This window comes from Cnephaeus nilssonii, assembly GCF_951640355.1.
Source record: "Cnephaeus nilssonii genome assembly, chromosome: 11".
Lineage (NCBI taxonomy): Eukaryota > Metazoa > Chordata > Mammalia > Chiroptera > Vespertilionidae > Cnephaeus > Cnephaeus nilssonii.
Genome location: NC_137082.1, coordinates 46,872,790 through 46,892,081, shown reverse-complemented (window position 1 = coordinate 46,892,081; position 19,292 = coordinate 46,872,790). Strand labels below are relative to the sequence as shown.

Genomic DNA, 19,292 nt, shown 5'->3' with positions numbered 1-19,292 from the left:
TTCTCATACAAGTTGGGAATTTCCTACTTAACCAGTATTGAAAACTATCTCTTGATGTTAACTATACTATTTTAACCAAAATTTTCCTTTTGACTTTCACCATACTTGAACATATACTTTCCCCTCCATTTTTAGTGATAATTACATTAAGTTCAGCAGCATTTTTAAATACATTACAGTTCATATTTTCCTTTTCAAATGAACTACTATTTTTCTATATTTTCCTGGATCGCTAAGTTTCTCAGAATAATCAGATATTCACAAATAATTTAGATCAAAACAATATGTACAAATATATGCATGTGTATAAGCTACTTAAAAATATACAATGAATTATTCAAAAACCCCAAATGTGTTCATACTAGTCACACTACATAATGTTAACATCTAATACTATTTTATCACCTTTATCTGAGAACATACTAGCAAAAAAAGCCTATAGGTAAATATTATTTTTCTGGTATCCTTAAACATAAATACAAATATACTTCTGGATTTAAACTGTTAAAAATGCTAAAAATTGTCCTCATTAATTTTATCATTCCCCTTCACATCTATCTGATCTAACTTCTAATAATATTATGCAGCAATTCATTGGCTATTTTGGGCATAGGGACTTTGGGCTTGTTGTGCTGGCCAGAGAAATAAATTCTCTGATTTCACAGAATAGCACTAGATGCTGAGGATATAACTAAATAAAACATAAACAGACTTTGCATAATGTTTTCTTGGCTGCTCCAAATCCTGCTATCCCTCACCCCTGCTTATACCATCATTCCTTCAAATGAAGTCTCAAGTCCGGAGTGGTGATTCTTTATCTCACAACGTTACAGATCTGACATTTTCCACCTCACATTTTTTTAACTTTTATGGAATCAATTCTTTTTTTCCCTCCAGACTGTAAGTTTCTTGAGGTCAGAGGAAATATTTTATTCATCTTTGTTTTTCCTGCCAGTTTTTCCCCTAGTGTCATGCACAAAGCAGGTCTTTAACACACGTATGTGGATTCATTGATCCATGTATTCTTCTGTTGCATTATATCTATTGTTCAGATTCCCATTGATTTTTATCATTCTGAGTGTAGCAGGGCCACATTTGTGTTCATCTCGCCCACTCACCTACACATCAGCTACCAATGCAGACCTGAGAACCGAATCGTCCTCTAGACTCTCGGATGCTAGTACATCTTTATGGATGACAAACACAGAAGGGACATTTCTGCCACTGAGAAAGATGATCAGAATCAGCAGAACACAATCCTGATAGTGAATCAGCAGAACACAAGTTCAACAGAAAATCCTGATACATCTTTGGTATTCAGGGCCAAAATTTATAGGAAATGGTAAGTAACTAGTACTTTAAAAGGGGGAGGCGGGGAGGGAAGCCAGGAACCTTCTGGCTACCAGTTATCCAGTTATCCACTTTGCTTTCAAAATGTCTTTTTTGGGGGGAGGGGTAAGTAACCTCAGGTTTCACATAATTTTCCACTTTGGCTTCTAGTTTCCATGTGGGAAATGAGGAAACCAAAATTACATGACATGGTGGGCTAGGTACCCCAGCTGGCTGTTGGCAAGTGATAACAAGCACATGCATTTCACAGTGCTGTTCTATTCTGGCCAATCACTGGGCTCTGGGTTTGTTTAATCTTCCCACCTAATTGTTATTATACTTCTAACCACCCAAACACCCTTCAGTGCTATATGGGCCCCAGTATTTTTTAAGGAAAAGGCAGATACACAGAGAAAACTTATGAATAGTTTTTGACTGGTGCCAAACATAGGTAAATTTTTAAAAATTCTGGGCAAGGCAGGAATCATGTGAGAAGGGGAATCTCAATTTTACCTTGCTAGAGGCAAGTCAATGCATTTCTTTCTAGAATTCCAATCTCTTGCTCCACTGATCATAAAATATTCCAAATATAAATTAAAAATGCTAGATTTCGGTATTCTACTACAAAGAATGTGAATAAATTCAAACACTAATTATCCAACTTCCCATTCTGCTTTACAATTCAAACACTATTGGTCTAATTTTAAATAATTACAATGAAACAAATACTGCTTCTGAATTCCTCTAAGAACTGCAATATTTCTGGGGGAATCAAAGCCCAAAGCTCACAACTGTTAAGGCTCTTACGGTTGGTTCCATCTCAACCTAAGAACACTTTCCCTAGGACCTCAGAAGACGTGCTACCTATTCAGGCATTGGCATTTGCTGAAATGGTTACTTACATTTTGCTAGTTACTTGAGGGTGCAACTACATGCTTATGCCCAGTAACCAACTACCTAATCCTTTCTATGTATTTCTATGTGGATACAAAACAATTTTCAATATAGACTGCCAATATAGTTGCTTGTAAAATATGTCTGCTGTCACTGATGTTACTGACTTTGAAAACACAATAAGGTATAATAATAGCAACATGTAATGATACTATTTCCTAATACGTAAGTCACGATTCACAGTTTAAAAGCATCAGTTACTGCCCAGCCTGCATAGCTGAGTAGTTGAGCATTGACCTATGAACCAAGAGGTCACAGTTTGATTCCCAATCAGGGCACATGCCCGGGTTGTGGGCTCGATCCTCAGTTGTGGTGTGTAGGAGGCAGCCAATCAATGATTCTCCTCATTGATGTTTCTATCTGTCTCACCTTCTCCTTTCCTCTCTGAAATCAATAAAAAAAATTTTTTTAAAAAGAATGTAAAAATAAATGAAAATAAATAAAAGTATTAGTTACTTAATCCTAAAAAAACCTGGGATAAAGCAGGGAGAAGGGTTGCTTTTCCTTACTACTGGGTTATATGGAAACTCAGCAGGCTGAGTGGCATTTCCTCGGTCACTCTGCAAATAGCAGTGCTGGGAAGAAGACCAGTCTTTTAGAGGATGCCTGGGGATACACATTACTCGCCAAACTACAAAATGAGACCGGCTTGAAGGATGTCATAAATAGACAGGGAAGGACAAATCCAGAAGAAACAAATCCAGAAAAATGTCAGCTACCAATAACTTTGCTGAGTTTATACAAATAAATGTCTCAATAATTCAATTGTTAAATGTAAGCCAATAAATCAATTTTACAAATGCAAAATAAGTAGTCACATGAAAAATCACATTTAAGTTCACTCTGAACAAAGTCTATATCTCCAGATTTGTGAGATTCAGGGATTAGAAAATCCTAAGTGGATAGTACTAACCTGAACTTTTAGGTCACCTTCACTAGATTCAAGAAAATTAATATGACGTAGAAATACACTTCTCTTTCATTAATTAAGCCCACCGAGATTTTTATGTCCCAGATCATCAGAGTTCAGGCCTTGTCCCTTATATCTGTCTCTGTGCTTCCAGACTCACTTCATCTCTAACTCAAGTTGCCAGCCACTTGGGCCTACTCTTCCTTCTTCATCCCCAAATTATTATATAACACTATATCTTTTATAAATAAAATATTATACAAGGTGCAATATTTACTCTGAAAGGCTTTAACAGGATGACACATAAAGACATGAGAAAAAAACAAACAAGATTAAAATACCAATGCAATAAATCAAAATTTCCTTAAATCTTCTCATTCAAGTACTGAGTTATAATATTTATTAGTGTGTCTTTCTTTTTCCACATCCCCAACTTCATGCAAGCATTAGGTATTTCTCCCCATGAAATGAAATTATTTAAGCAGAAGTCAAACTATCCCGAGTAGCTGATCTATGCCTACAGCTGTGCTGTGGTTGCTGTTCGGGAGGGAAAGTCTGTAACTAAGAGATGCGATGATATAACAAAACCCAAATTCAAGCCTGTGCAAGGTAAGAAGACTAGGCAGATGTACCTGAGCTTAAGCCAGGGAGCTGCTCTGAAAAAGAAGGCTGGGCTCTAACAGGGAAGAGGGGGAGGCTTATTCTATCTGGTATATTTGTGATTCACAAATGTTCTAATGAACAAATTATATTCTTTTTTTTTTAATATTTTATTGATTTTTTACAGAGAGGAAGGGAGAGGGATAGAGAGCTAGAAACATCGATGAGAGAGAAACATCGACCAGCTGCCTCCTGCACACCCCCTAACGGGGGATGTGCCAGCAACCAATGTACATGCCCTTGACCGGAATCAAACCTGGGACCTTTCAGTCCGCAGACCGACGCTCTATCCACTGAGCCAAACCAGTTTCGGCAACAAATTATATTCTTAAAATGGTTTATGAGCACTGCATTTAAAATAATCTAGCCATCTGAATGGTCTGAATTTCTTATATAGACAGGAAAACAATGACTATGAGTTCAGTTTTGGAATAACAATTATTTTATACCAATTCTTAACTAGGCTAAAAATTAAAATATCTGACAAAAAGAGAAGGAAAAAGAGCGCATATATATATATATATATATATATATATATATATATATATATATTAAGGGAGATAGAAATTATGAGCTTTTCTTAATAATCAGTGCCTAAATTACAGATATTTTTCATCACACTTTGTAGTCAATGTCTAGGCTTAGCTCAGAATTTAACTCAAAAACACTTAGAATTCTCACGTATGGGTTAAATCTAAAAGCCTGTGGTCATAAGCTGACCATCCTATATAAGAAAAGGCTAATATGCAAATAGACCAAACAGCAGAACAACTGGAACAACCAAAGAGTCACTATGACGTGCACTGACCACCAGGGGGTGTGTGCAGAACATGGCGGGCATTGGCTGTGGTGGGATGGTGGAGCAGGTGAGCAGGGGCACCAGACTAAGGCAGGACACAGGTCGCTGTCTTTGGGGAGAGCCTCTGGTGGTTACTGAAAATTCTTTGCTCCTGCATGCCGCAGTCCTGCCCAGCACTCGCACCTGTTGCCAGTGCTGGCCCTGCTCGCACCCACTACCAACACCGGCCCTGCTCGCACCCACTGCCCGTGCCCGGCACCGGTCCCGGTTACTCCGCACCATTAGCAGGTGCAAGCAGCGGTTGCTGGCCCTGATCACTCCTGAAGGCTTCTCAACCTCCCCCTGCTCCTGAGGGGTAATCAGGGCAGCAGCCGCCACTCACACCCACTGCTGGTGCTGGCCCCAATCACTCCGTGCTATCAGCGGGTGTGAGCAGGGCTGGCGCTCTCAGCACATGGGAGCAGCGGTGGCGGGAGCGGGGCTGCTGGCAGACAGGGGACCAGGGGGCCCACAGCGGGAGGGGCCGGGCCGGGGGGAGAGGATGGGCCAAGATCTGCCCCTGTGCCTACCGCAGCCTCGCAGCCCACAGTTCCTTTCAAGATGCAAGAATTCGTGCACTGGGCCCCTAATATCTGAATATAAAACATTCATTGATTTTTATACTTTGCAGACTGTATCATCAAATCCAAACTGTCACATTGAAAAGTCTTACTTATGATCCCAAGTTAAGGTGTGTAATATAAAAGACATAATTTATCATATGTGCACACACACAAACACATGCATACACAAAAACATACATGTAGACTTCAGATTGTAAATTACAGGCAAAAAGTGTGAAATGGAATACTGTGACATTTTGAAATGCTTTAAGAATAAGTTTTGTTAGTCCAAAGAGGTTAGTTGATTATAATAATGTTTCTCGTCTCTGTACAGGATGACTGAAAGGACATTTAAAAATAGTCCTTATACATATATTAGGTATATTATTGTTTATAAGTGAAAATAATAATATAAATGAATATATACCATCCAAATAGACCAATATGAAAAAAAAGGATTTAAAAAATCCATCTCTAGTTTCAATTATCTATAAAATTAGTATTCTAATATATGCATGTATCCTATAACTAGGACATGCATCACTTCACCTTTGAATACAGTTTGCTTTGAAAGAGCTGAGGATAATTGGATGTACGGGCTCATCAGCTATGGCTTGTGGATAATAACGGATGCCTCAGAATACTGCTACGTGATAATGGCTTTGGAAGATCAGGTGGCACATTTTGAATTAGTAAAACGTTGAGTTGTTCTGATTCTGTTTCACGTCTGTTGTTATGGCTCAATACATAGACAAAATTGGTTTTTATTTGCTATGAACCAAAAGCATCCTAACGTAGACATGTGAACTGTGAATAAAGTGCATTGTTGTGAAATTGTACAAACAGACAGCAAGGAGCTGTTTGTTACCTCACAGGGCTGTTAGACGAATCTGGGTCATGAGCTGCGACGGTGCCAATGATATTCCCAACTTGGGTAGCTTCCGACACTTCCATGGGGTACAAGGGGGAGGAAAACACGGGGGGCTCATCCACATCTTCCACAATTATCTTCACAGTCGTCGTATCACTGAACGGCCCCAAGCTCAGAAAGCGAGGGTCGGCATCTTTGTTTGCAGCTTCTATCCGTAGTGTGTAACTTGTTTTGGCTTCAAAATCCAGGTCCTGCAAGAAAGTTATTAGGAAAATTAAATTGCCAATTAAGTAGTCAGTAAAGCAGAGCGTTTTCATTTATGAATGTCAATAAGCACGGGAAGGGCTCAGCCACAAAAAGGCACCATCAGCATTCAAAAGTAATAGATAATAATGCCAATCACAATCCTTACTGCTGTCCTGGCTCACAGACAACTGTAAGGGCTTCTATCCGATCTGCTGCCAAACACTGCCTGGGGAAATACAGGACTTTAGAGTATTATTTGAAAGACAACAGATAAGATTTTAAAATCTTTTCCAATAGGGACATCAATGTAACATTCTTTACCCATGTCATTTAACTGCAGTATCCTGGGGGAGGGGTGTGTGTGTGGGGGGATACATTGAAAGGAAAGAGAAATGTAACTTTCAACTGAATTTCTCATTGAAAAGGACATTTTCATTGATTTCAGGGACTTGGTTATAGTTTTGATGGTTCAGGTGCTCCAGGTAAGAGAGCAGCAGAAGGGGCAGGTGATGTGCAGCCGGACAACATGGGTATTCTCTTCAAGGAAGCACCCGAGTCCCCCTCCGCCATTTTCCATCTGCATACACACACTCTCTCTCTCTTTATATTAGATGGCTATCAGTTATAGTCCAGGATCTCTATTCTGTAACTTTTCAAGAGGATTACCATGCCAACACGATCCTCAAAAAATAGTGACCCTAGTCAAAACAGATGGTAGCTGAAAAACATGTAAGGGGAATTAAATGTATTAGTGAGGCACCAGGTGCGAAGAAAACAGGATTCTATTCTCAATATGGTGACATTTTTACAACAATAACAGGCTGCTCTTTCTTCAAGGGATAAAGAGGCTCATGGTTTCTCATGATTTTTAATCTCAATTTCAGCACGGAAAACTGTCCCAAAATATTCTTTACATTTCATAATGTAAAAACAAAAATTTCAAAAAGTAAAGAAATACCATCAAATATAAAGCATAATTTACTTGTCAGTATTTAACAAAAAAAAAGCACTAAGAAAAATGGGCTAAAATGTAATGTTGAGATATAATCCTAATTCAGCATGTCTCTGAGAATGCGTGTGTGCACACATATAGGTGCACAGGTATTACACCTCACCCCACAAGGATGTAGCGCCGATTAAAATAAATTTAACAATGCAGTTATATAAATACAACAAAGGGAATATATATATATATATCTGTATATACATGCACACATACTATGTGTGTATAAATATGCAATATATATTACATATGCTACTTATATAAAATACTAGAGGCCCGGTGCAAGAAATTCGTGCACAGGGAGGGGGATGTCCCTCAGCCCAGCCTGTACCCTCTCCAATCTGGGACCCCTTGAGGGATGTCCCGGGCAGTTGGACATCCCTCTCACAATCCAGGACTTCTGGCTCCCAACTGCCCTCCCCTGCAGGCCTGGTCCCCCCCAACTGCCCTCCCCTACAGGCCTTGCCCCCCCCCAACAGCCCTCCCCTGCTGGCCTGGTTTCCCCCAACCACACTCCTCTGCTGGCCCGGTCAATCCTAACTGTCCTCCCTGCTGGCCCGATCTCCCACAACTGCCCTCTCCTGCAGGCCTGGTCCACCCCAACTGCCCTCCCCCGCAGGCCTGGGTCCCCCCCGACTGTCCTCCACTGCAGGCCTGGTCCCCGCCCCAACTGCCCTCCCCTGCAGGCCTGGTTCCCCCCAACTGCTCTCCCCTGCAGGCCTGCCCCCCCCAACTGCCCTCCCCTGCAGGCCTGGTCACCCCCAACTGCCCTCCCTGCTTGCCTAATTCCCACAACTGCCCTCCCCTGCAGGCCTGGTCTCGCCCAACTGCCCTCCCCTGAAGGCCTGGTCCCCCCCCCCAACTGTCCTCCTGTCCTCACCTGCAGGCCTGGGTCCCCCCAAACTGCCCTCCCCTGCAGGCCTGGTCACCCATAACTTCCCACAACTGCCCTCCCCTGCAGGCCGTCTTCTGGCGGCCATCTTGTGTCCACATGGGGGCAGCCATCTTGTGTCTTGGAGTGACAGTAAATTTGCATATTACTCTTTTATTAGATAGGATACCACATATGCATACATATACCCAGGTCTATATAAAATATAAATTTATACATTGTGTGTGTTTGAACATAAACAGTACCTAAAGAGATTCCATGGCTCATCTCTGATTAATACACAAGAGAATATGTAAATTAATACTCAAAATAAGTTTATGATACCTAGACCAGTAAGCACTTGCAGAAATATATATTTGCTTAATGTCTCATCCAGTAGAATGTAAGCTCCAGACTTTTTTGCTTATTACTAGCATTTTCAGTGCCTATAATGAATATGGTACATAGAAGGGACTCAATAAATTCTTCTTTAATTAGGAAAAAAAAAAAACTGGAATACTGGCATCCAGGCCATGAGAGCCTTAAAACTGAACTCTACTTTTTGTCCCAGAGAATCCTGATAGCTGAAAAGGAGGTGGGGAAAGAAACAGGCAGATTGTTTTTCTTGACCACAGATAACTTCATAGAATTACTGTGAGAAAATTCTTAATTCTTATCTGAGGTTTCATACAAAAATGGTAGCACCCTAAACCAGCGGTCACCAACCTTTCAGACCACTGCCCTAAACAACACCTTATCAACAAATTCCTTGACATGTTTGCAAGGCTACTTTTTTGTCTATTATCTAAAAGTACTTTGAGCCTAATGGTTCTCAACCAAAGGTGAAAATCAAGACCACTCAGGGGAACTTTCTAACATATTCCCTCCCATTCCAAGATTTGATTCAGCAGATTCAGGATGAGACACAAGCAGATGTATTTAAAAGGCACCGGGTAATTTGACGCAAATCCTCCTGCAGGAAACCTGACCTTGTCATTCAAGTTTTCTTGGGTCTACACAAGGAATCTAATATTTAATTTGGGTACTGCTAAGAATAAAACAAATCATTCTTATTTACCTCCTAGTAAATACCTTTACTTAGAAACTCTAAACATAATAGAAATAGCTTGGCTATTAGCCTATTCCATTTGTTCTTATACTACCTATAAAACTGACAAATTATATGAGAGACATCTTACTTTCACAGATTGTGTTTGTGTATAACAGCTTGTGTTTTTCAAAAATCCTGTTGACCATCTCCTTTTAAAATAACTGAAAACCACCACAACTTTTAAGATAGTCATGCAGGCTTACCAAAAGAGATGCCAAGTAATTTCTGTATTCCAGTCAAAGTTTGACTGACTTATGACAGAATAATTTCAAGCTTACTGCACAAATGAATGCAATTATTTTAAAGCAACTTGTGTTTTTTAAAATGTGTCTAAAAGGCAACAACATGAGGTACAGACATCTGGATGCCACTAAATCATCAAGAAACACAGCATCCTGCATGGGGATTGGCTGCCTAAAAGCTATTATGAAAATAGAGCAATAAAAGAATTCATATGAAGGGCTATGAATCAAAATTACAGACAAAGGAATTGCTGCACAAAATGATCTTCAGAGCAAATCAGAATCAGCCAGACAGCTAGTTTTTCAAAGAGGGGTGTGGTGTGATGGATAGGATTGTTAAACTAATTGAAGAAAAATCTTATGCAATAAAATGTTAACTCCTGTTTCTTTTTCTTATTGATTTCTATATAAGCAATGCATTTCATAACTTTGAAGATTTAATGAGCAGGGTTATACTTGGGGAAAATTGTTAAAATGACAATTGAGGAAAGACAAAGGAAGAGGAAAGGGAAGGAGACATAGGTAATGTCTAAACAGGTCCTATTCAATATTTGAATCTACATATCACTGGAAACTATATATAATTGGAAATTTAACTAAAACACTATCCATGCTGTTGTCCACAACCGTAAGCAATATGTAGGAGTAGTAAGAAGCTAGAATCAGATGTGAGTCACGTAGACCCAGACAGGTGATCCCCACAAAACATCCTCAGATTCTAAAAGCTGCTCTGTCACTTGTCAAGTGCCATCTATGCCAGAGACAGTAAAGAGAGAAGAGTTTGTTTGGTACAGTCTTCCCCAAAATACAAAACTGGGCTCTTTAAATTAACTGCCATCGTCTGTGTGGCCTGCAGAGCCTAATTACTTACTCTTTGGTCCTTAAAGGTGGTCAATCCCTGCCTTAGTTACAATGTTCAGTTGTTTAAATCCTAAAGCCTTCTTTCTCATGTAACTTTTCTTGCCATTTCTTAATGAAATCTTTATGAGTGTTCTGGTAATCCCCTTGCCTAATAATAAAACTTGATAGTGAGAGCTGAGTACCAACGAGGGGTTTTACACACATCATTAACGTGCATTTAAAAATATGCAAGGTAGGTATTATTCATTAATGCGAAAAATAAATAGAAGAGTGTTGCAGTGAAAGTCCAAAACTGCAAGTGTACTGGGGCAGACAGACTATGAGAACTCAAGGCCATGTCCATCCACCACACATCCCCTCCCTCTAAAACAAGTTCTTTAGTCCCTAGGAGCAATTGGGGCCTCACAATGTATAGCATTATCACTTTTAGGTACCTGCCTACCTCACCATCCTCATAGTGTTGCAGTAAATTACTGATAAATTTAAAGCATCTGGAACAGTGACTTACACAGTAATCACTGGTCAAATATTTGCTGTGTTACTACTGTACCACAATTAGTGCCATTACTTCCTGCTGTTATGAGCAAATCAAAAGGAAAGACTATGTCTTTTTCTTCTATTTTCAGGACAACAGGGTCTATGTCTTTGGCAAAGTCAGTTTATAATATATAGATCTTGAATTAAAAAAGATAACTGTGACAAATAGTTATCAAGAGCTCTTACTGCCATTTTTAGCTTTATCAATAGTACAACCTCAGTTAAATATAATTTGAATTAGTTTTAACAAAATCATTGCACTGCATTTTTTCCCTTCCATATAGTTTGGCTTTTGGGCTATAGACAAACACGCTGACATTAATCTCAATGACTTGCTTTTAGATCTTGCACTTTTGGTCAATGCTGTTTTTGATGTTTCTGGAATTTATTAAAGTTAAATTCTGGAAATTCTTCGCTCTGTTCTTGTGTGTGTGTGTGTGTGTGTGTGTGTGTGTGTGTGTGTGTATGCACACGTGCATGCATGTGTATGTACAAATGCATGTGAGCATGTCTAATTAGTGTCCTATGTTTAATGTTGATTTTGTACAAAAGAACTAAGCCTGTTTGTTATCTATAAAAACATCTCTTTCTCTCAAGATTCCACCTGTCTTTTAGATCAAAGCATATTCTGTTGCTTTGAATATACTCCCAGCTGGTCAAATCAATGACCAAATGATATTGTGGGAGAGAGGTCAGATCTAGACATGGGAATTTCTATGAACTCCAGGTCCTTGATGCTTCCAGTCATTTCCTTACTGGTTATATCCTGTCTCCACTGTCTAACAGATATTCCAGGATCCATCAATTCCCTCCATAATTGATAATATATGCAATTCCTCTTATTCATCTGAATGTGAATTGTTATTTATTTGCTTTATTGATCAGTTATTTTTAAACTCTGTAAAAATGCCTTAATCATGGAAGAACTAAACAATTTGCCTTCTCTAAATCTCTCTGCCCTGCTAACTTAAATTTTTCAGTTTCACCAAGGAATGTCTAATGCATTCTTTCCCCATTTTATATACGTGTTTTATGGAAGTTTTCAATTGTTTCTTTACTTTTTAAATTTATCTTATTGTTTAAAGTTTTACTGATGTCCCCTATTCTCCCCAATTGATCCCCTCCACTCCACTCCTACCTTCTCCCCTTCACTGCTGTATTATTTTTAATTGTCATGCATATACTTATAACTTTCAAACCCAAGTTTGTAATCTAGACCTCTCCTTTGAGCTACAAATGTTTATTCCTGACCTCCTAGACATTATTTACCTGGTATCAGAAGTACCTCACATGTAACATTCCAAACTACATTCATCATCTCCACACTCCCATTATGAAGGAACGACACAATTATTAATCTAGTTACCCATACTGAAAACATAAATTTTGTCCTAAAATTATCTCTCCAACTTTCCTTATACAATCACTAAATTATCTTTTTTCTCTTTCTTAAATGCATCTTTCTAGGAATCCTACCTATTGAAACTAATTTAGGTAAAAACACACCATGAAAAAAGCAGCAACAAAAATCCTATTATTATCTGTGACTTGTACTAAAGCAAAAAAATATATAATAAAATAAAATTCATGATCAATTCCTTAGAAAATGTCTTTGACATAACACATACATTCTGAGAACATTGCTCTAATAAATTGTTGAAATAAAAAATTTTAAAAATCTGAAATATTACTAAGCAAGCAGGTTAGTCTCTTTAATGAAGTCAATCATGTATTAACATTTACATTACTATCAACTTTCTTCAAAGAGTGATTTCTTACTTTAAAATTGTTTTTTAAATTTTATGATTGAACTAGAGGCCCAGTACATGAATTCATACACGGATGGGGTCCCTTGGCTTAGCTGGCGATCGGGATGATGGGGGTTGGGGGAGGCCAGCCGGCTGCGGGGAGGGACCACAGGAGGTTGGCCCCAGCAGCAAGCTAACCAACGGCCAATTCTGTGAGTAATCGGGCTCCCTCTTCCCTCCTCTCTGGGTCCTGGGTGCAAGTGAACCAGATTCGGGGCTGTCAGGGCCCCAGCAGCAAGTTCTGGGTCAGTGTGCATCATAGCTACTGGCCGGCCATCCAGTCGTTCAGTCATAACGGTCGCTTAGGCTTTTATATATATAGATTTAGACAAAAGTGGGGAGAGGAACAAGGAGATGGGAGAGGGGGGGGAGAGAGAGAAAGAGAAATAAACATCAATTTGTTGCTCCACCCAACCATGCATTCATTGGCTGATTCTTGTATGTACCTTGACTGGGGATCAAACCTGCAATCTTGGTGTGTCAAAATGATGCTCTAAGCAACTGAGCTACCTGGCCAGGGCTTTAAGACCCTATATTTATATATAATCTTTACTATTTAAACACAAGTAAGTTTTAAACATTAATACATAGATAACAGCATATATACATGCACATATGTGCATGATTAAAATGATGTTAGGATCTACTTATATATCACAAAGAAACAATAACTTTAATACATTGGAAAATATAATCTGAAATTCAGAAGTTCACCAAATGAGAGTTACTCTGTTAATCATATCACATCCAACCTTTAAAACTAAAATAACCCAAAACTTATGCCTTTTCCATCAAATTGAAGAAATAACTTTGCTCCATTTTGAAAAATGTGCATCCACAGCAGCAGGATTAATGAATGAAACACGTAATGAGAAGAAGAAAAATCTATTGGAAATGTTGTTGGCTTGATTTCCCTCTACCTCACATCAGCAGCATTTTATGAAATACTGAAACACATGCTTGACTCTGGGAATTAGTCCCTCATTACTGCAAGTCATAGAGAAAGGACACATTTCAGTAACAAGATAGTTAACCCCAGAGCTCAGAAATCTGTGCAGCTGAGTTGAAGGTTGACAGGACCTTGCATATTCTAACTCCTCCTCCCCAACAGTGAATGGAGGCTAGCTGTATTATCAATACCTCCCCAACAATGCTCTATTATTTGATGGTTCTGGCTTCATTTAACCTTTGTTAGGGTAAGGATATAAAGAAATTATGAAGACAGTACAGCACAATTGATCTGAAGAAGCTTAAAAACATGTGAGCCACCATACAAGCCATCCACGGATCCAGATGCATGTGTACTTATGGTTTATAGAAAATGCATTTTGAAAATGCTCATTTTTTACTGCACTGTAACACTATGGTAAAGTAGTTTATAGAAGCAAAATTCCATATTCCATATTTAACCCCAATTGAGGTCTTAGATTGAAAACGGAGGTGCTGTAGTGGAAAAAATGCTATATCTCAAAAGAAAAGTAAAAGACCACAAAGCTCCTAAAGTCAAATTTGTGGTATGGAAATGTAAAAAGAATTCTAGGTGGAAAGACAGTTTTCATGCACATGGGATAATATTCATGTTTATACTTAGTGAATTTTGAAGCCTTATGTTGCTGGTTATAATCCAATAATTCATAAATGACCATTAAGAAGTTTGTACCTTGTTTTAACTTTCTAAAACTGTAGTTTTGTCATCACTTTAAACTATATAATCATGTTTAGTCTTAATGTTTAAAAAAGTAATTAAATTACAGAAAAAATCCTCTATGAAAACATCTATACCAATTTTTAACCTGTAAATTCTGCATATTTAGTCATATGAGTAAGGACTATCTGTGTAAGAGTACTGGAATAATAACATAACTGAAGGTAATATTTTACAATTCTGTACTTCTTTTTCTATCATATCTTTCTAAAAGACTGCTTTTATATTCTTCTCGCCCTGCTCCTAAGTTCACCCTATGTCAAGAATGGCATATGTGTATGTGTGTGTGTGTGTGTGTTTGTATGTGTGTTTCAAAATATAATAGTTTTCTCAAAGTGGAATAAAGCTCATGATGGCACATTGTTTATGAAAAAGCAATGGACTCAAGTTTTATTATACTGTAGAGAAAGAGTAAGTTTGGATGATTATCAAGGAAGGTTCACAGATACAAAATACCCCAACTCCAATAGAAATGGCTTTATCTCCAAGGCTTTTAAAAGGTGGATTTCAGGAATGTAATGGGGAGGGGGGGATGACTACTCTATCCACAACTCCTAGTGGGTTGACGTCCTATGGTGGACAGAAGGCCAGAAACAACAACTCTTCTCATGAGCTGTCATGAAGCTATCGGTCTTCAATAAATACTTTTAGAATTTTTGTTTGTAGTTCAGTGATCATTTTACTGTTTCCTCTCAATTTGCTCTATGACTCTCCTTTATTTCCTTGTCATAAGGTAGATTCTTTTCAAACTAGTTAAAATGATAAAAATAAATGGTGTTGCGTTTTGAACAGCAATGTTTTAAAGCACAGATTTAAGAATTGAGAGGCTAGAAGCAGGTCGTGAGCTCAGAGCTATTAAAATAATAGTTTTGGAGTGAAGCAGTGATAACCAACCTTAGGAGAATGCTGAAGAAAACAGCAAAAAACACAGCCAAGAGCTATATGGATCAAGAAAAGGCAAGAGAATAACCTAGAAATGACTCCAATACTTTATATGTAATAATAATGAAAAAAAAGATGTGCTATTTGACTAAAACCAGAAAAATGACATGTTAAATAAATATTGATATTGTAATACAGTCCTCTGAAAGGAATTGAAGTGCTTGAAATGAATTAGAATTATCACAGACAGTTCCAATAATAAAGGATTAAGAGAAATAAGAAAATACAATTTTCTATTCTGTCATGTATTTTATTATAGCGTACCTAAAATGCCTTTTAATATTAATTTATAATCCATTCTTATTTGCAATTTATTATACAGTTAGTTCCTATTCACTAACTAACTGTGGTCTTGGGAAGGAGACTTAAAGTTGGGAAGGAGTCCCTCCACTTACATCACCTTGCCTGATGTCAATATCCCTTCCCCATTTTACTCACAGTGCTAACTCTGAACTTCACAAGTCTTTGCATGTGATGAATCTGCAGAGGTAGCACCGCTTTGGAAAATCTCCCTTTCCCTGTCTACATGGGAAACAGTGTTATCCATCCACTGTTCAACTCCTTCCTCAGGCCATGTTCAAACTGAGACTAGGTGGGACTGACCAGTCAACTTGGCAGATGGGGTCTGAGCTCTCCTGGACACTCTTACACAGCCTTGGTTATTAACCCACATCCTCATGGCCACAGCTAAGTCTATGAAAAGCCACAGTGTTTGTGGAATTGAGACCTCATTGCATTTTTATTAGACCAAGCGTCCATCATTGATGGGAAACACACACACAAAACACACTCTTCCTTGAACAGGAAAAATAGTTTGTACAGAAAATGTTACTTTCTAGTTTACCTATTTGGTTTAAAGACGGAACAACAGGAACACTTTTCCAGATTTAAAAGTGAGTGAAAGAGGGCACGGGGGCAGAGCATAGGAGACTCTCACAGGAGGTGGAGTGTTTGAAGAGCTAGAAAATTCATCTTGCTTCTTGGAATGAAAAGTGGCTTAGTGCCTTCTCTGGCTCTTCAAATGGAACTGGGGAATAGTGGGATATATATACTTGGAAAATACCAGTTTAAATAATTCAAGGGATCCAACAGTTCTTGGATGCTTATGTGATAAATTAAAATATAAGCCCTCTTTAAGGTTTGTAGAGAGAACAAGCACTAGATTAAAGAAAGACCTTATGACAGTATGAAGCCTACTAGCTGCGTATAAAATATTAATTACATTTTGAACAAATTGATAAAATAATTCTTGAAAATGAGATTGGATTAATAGTTTCTCACCTAAAAACTAGATGCATCTATAATGCCATGTCACAAAAATAGTTAAACATTCTTGAATATGAGTAATTGAGTTCGAATGAATCTTTGAAATCTTTGAGCAGCAGTGTACCTTATTGCATTCCTTTTATTTTGCACAACAAAACAAAATATTTTACCAACAGTTCGCCAATCCTATTTATTTTAACTTTTTACATAGATTTTCACCAGCTGAGCTAAAACAGCAGCTGTCCACTGGAAATAACTACAGAAATGTTTTGCCCATTGGCCTGAAATCAAACATATGTTTTCCTATAACAACTGAAATATAACTTCCTTTTTTGATATGTGTTAATTATCTAGAAGAGTTAATTACAGAGCTTTACACCTGGACTGTCAGACTGGCATAAAATCCCAGCCTTTTCAGAGTGGGGATTTTCATTTATATTTCAATTTCTAGTGTTTCCAATATTTGAGATAAGTAATAATTCCTTTTGACACTTTTTAAAATTTAACATTTATTAAAGATCATGTCTAAACAGAGCTGATGGATTAAGCAGCTCATTTTCACCATATCTAATCAGTGTCAGGAGCTACTTAAAAAACACTCACAGACAGCCTTCAGTTTGGATGACAATGATTTGCTTTGCACCTAGATGGAAGGCATTATGGGGTTCACAACTTACTTTGCTATGTTTGAATAAATTTTTCAAGCATTTCAATTAATACAAATTTAAAAATTGATAATGTAGCAAGCTTTCAACATTTTGCTTTCTGTTTCCAAGTTTATCTATATCATTTTCAGTATGTGGAGTGCTTATCTGGTTTGCTTGCAAAGGCTTTCAGTTAATAGTAAGGTTTCATTACTGAAATAATCAGTGAAGAGGCACAGTCATCTCTCCAAACAGGTCACTTAAAATGAGTAAAACATTGGCCAGTGTGCCTGTTGTCATAGAGCTATGGCTAGGGCGGGGTTCACTCAGAGAACAGAATTGATGGAGTATGATTACACATGTCATTCAGTATTCCCCAAGATCATGATACCTACAGATAAATGCACAGCCTCTCTTCCTAAAATTAAAAAACAACAACAACAACACACACATATACACACACACACAAAATGATGGTTCCATATGGCCATGCAATTTGTCTAATACATTTCCCCTTCAAAGTAGACATGGCTTCTCAGTAATCTCTGTGAAGTTGCCATTCTATATAATAAAAGCCTAATATGCAAATCAACGGAACTGCAGAAAGACCAGTCACTGTGATGCACACTGACCACCAAGGGGCAGAAGCTCAACACAGGAGCTGCCCCCTGGTGGTCAGTGCACTCCCACAGGGGGAGCACAGCTCAGCCAGAAGCTGGGCTCATGGCTGGCAAGCGCAGCGGTGGTGGCGGGAGCCTCTCCTGCCTCCACTGCAGGCAGGCGATAAGGAGCGAGGGGTCCTGGACTGTGAGAGCCCCGGACTGTGAGAGGGATGTCTGACTGCCACCTTAAGGCGCTAAGTAGACATCCCCCAAGGGGTCCCAGACTGCGAGAGGGCACAGGCCGGGCTGAGGGACGGCCCCTCTCCCCCAGTGCATGAATGTTGTGCACCGGGCCTCTAGTATAGAAAATAAAAATCAATAAAATGTTACCTTCTGTATAGTAATGATTCCTTCCTGTGTATCTTTGTCAACAGAAATCTTGAAAATCCCCAATCCATCACCATCCACAATTCTGTATTCCATTTCAGCATTAGCCCCTATATCTGCATCAGCAGCTTTAATCCTGGCCACAACAGAGGTGACTGGCAATGACTCGGGGACATTATATTGGTAAGATCCTGTGAAAAGTCAAACAAAAATGAGCCAAACCTTATACCAAGCTAACAGAGGAGAGAAAAAAGTAACTAGTTGACTATTTTGCATCATCTTGTTTTAATTTTTGTGTTCTTTTTTAATAAAGAAGACACTAGGCAATATGCGACTAGTTTCATTTAGTTTCAAGATATTTCAGGAGGGTGATTAGATAATAATGAGTATGTGTCAGCAGAAACATATGGCCTGAGAAGAGGCAAGAAAAGAGTCTCCATTTCTATATTTCTAGTGGTAGGAACTATGCTACTTTAAATACCAAAATACATTTAAAATAATTATAATTAATTCATATACAACCATTGAAGGTAAACAACTCAGCTATAATTAATATAATGTAAATATTAAAAAATAAAAATAGTATAGCTTAGGCTTCACATCGGCAAATACAAGCCTCAACAGTTCTGATTACTTAAGGTTGGAATTTATATAATAGCTTCTTTTACTAACAGAGTTTCAGAAAACTGGCTAAGAAAGTTTATGAAAAACAGTATTAGTCTTGTTTTAGCTCATACATTTACCAAGGATGATTCTGTGGGTTATATGCAGGACTGATGGGGATGTAATGGTACCAGAGCAGAGGCAGTATCATAGGAACAGGAGGAAAAAGAAGCAAAGATAATTTGTCTTAAAAAACAAAACAAAACAAAAAAGAAAAGATAATTTGTCTTAAAAAACAAAACAAAACAAAATCATTCTCTTACAAAAATTCCTCTTCAA

At 38.3% G+C, this 19,292-nt stretch overlaps 1 protein-coding gene across 1 annotated transcript in view; it reads right to left on the bottom strand.

Moving 5' to 3' along the window:
* The window catches only part of CDH7 (cadherin 7), a gene marked incomplete at both ends in the record, with an annotated part of 106,417 nt that overhangs the window by 32,565 nt on the left and 54,560 nt on the right, over positions 1-19,292 (bottom strand). The window contains 2 exons of the mRNA XM_079785301.1: positions 6,123-6,376; positions 18,354-18,541. Coding sequence (XP_079641427.1) covers positions 6,123-6,376; positions 18,354-18,541 — 442 coding nt within the window. The remainder of the gene's footprint in view (positions 1-6,122; positions 6,377-18,353; positions 18,542-19,292) is intronic.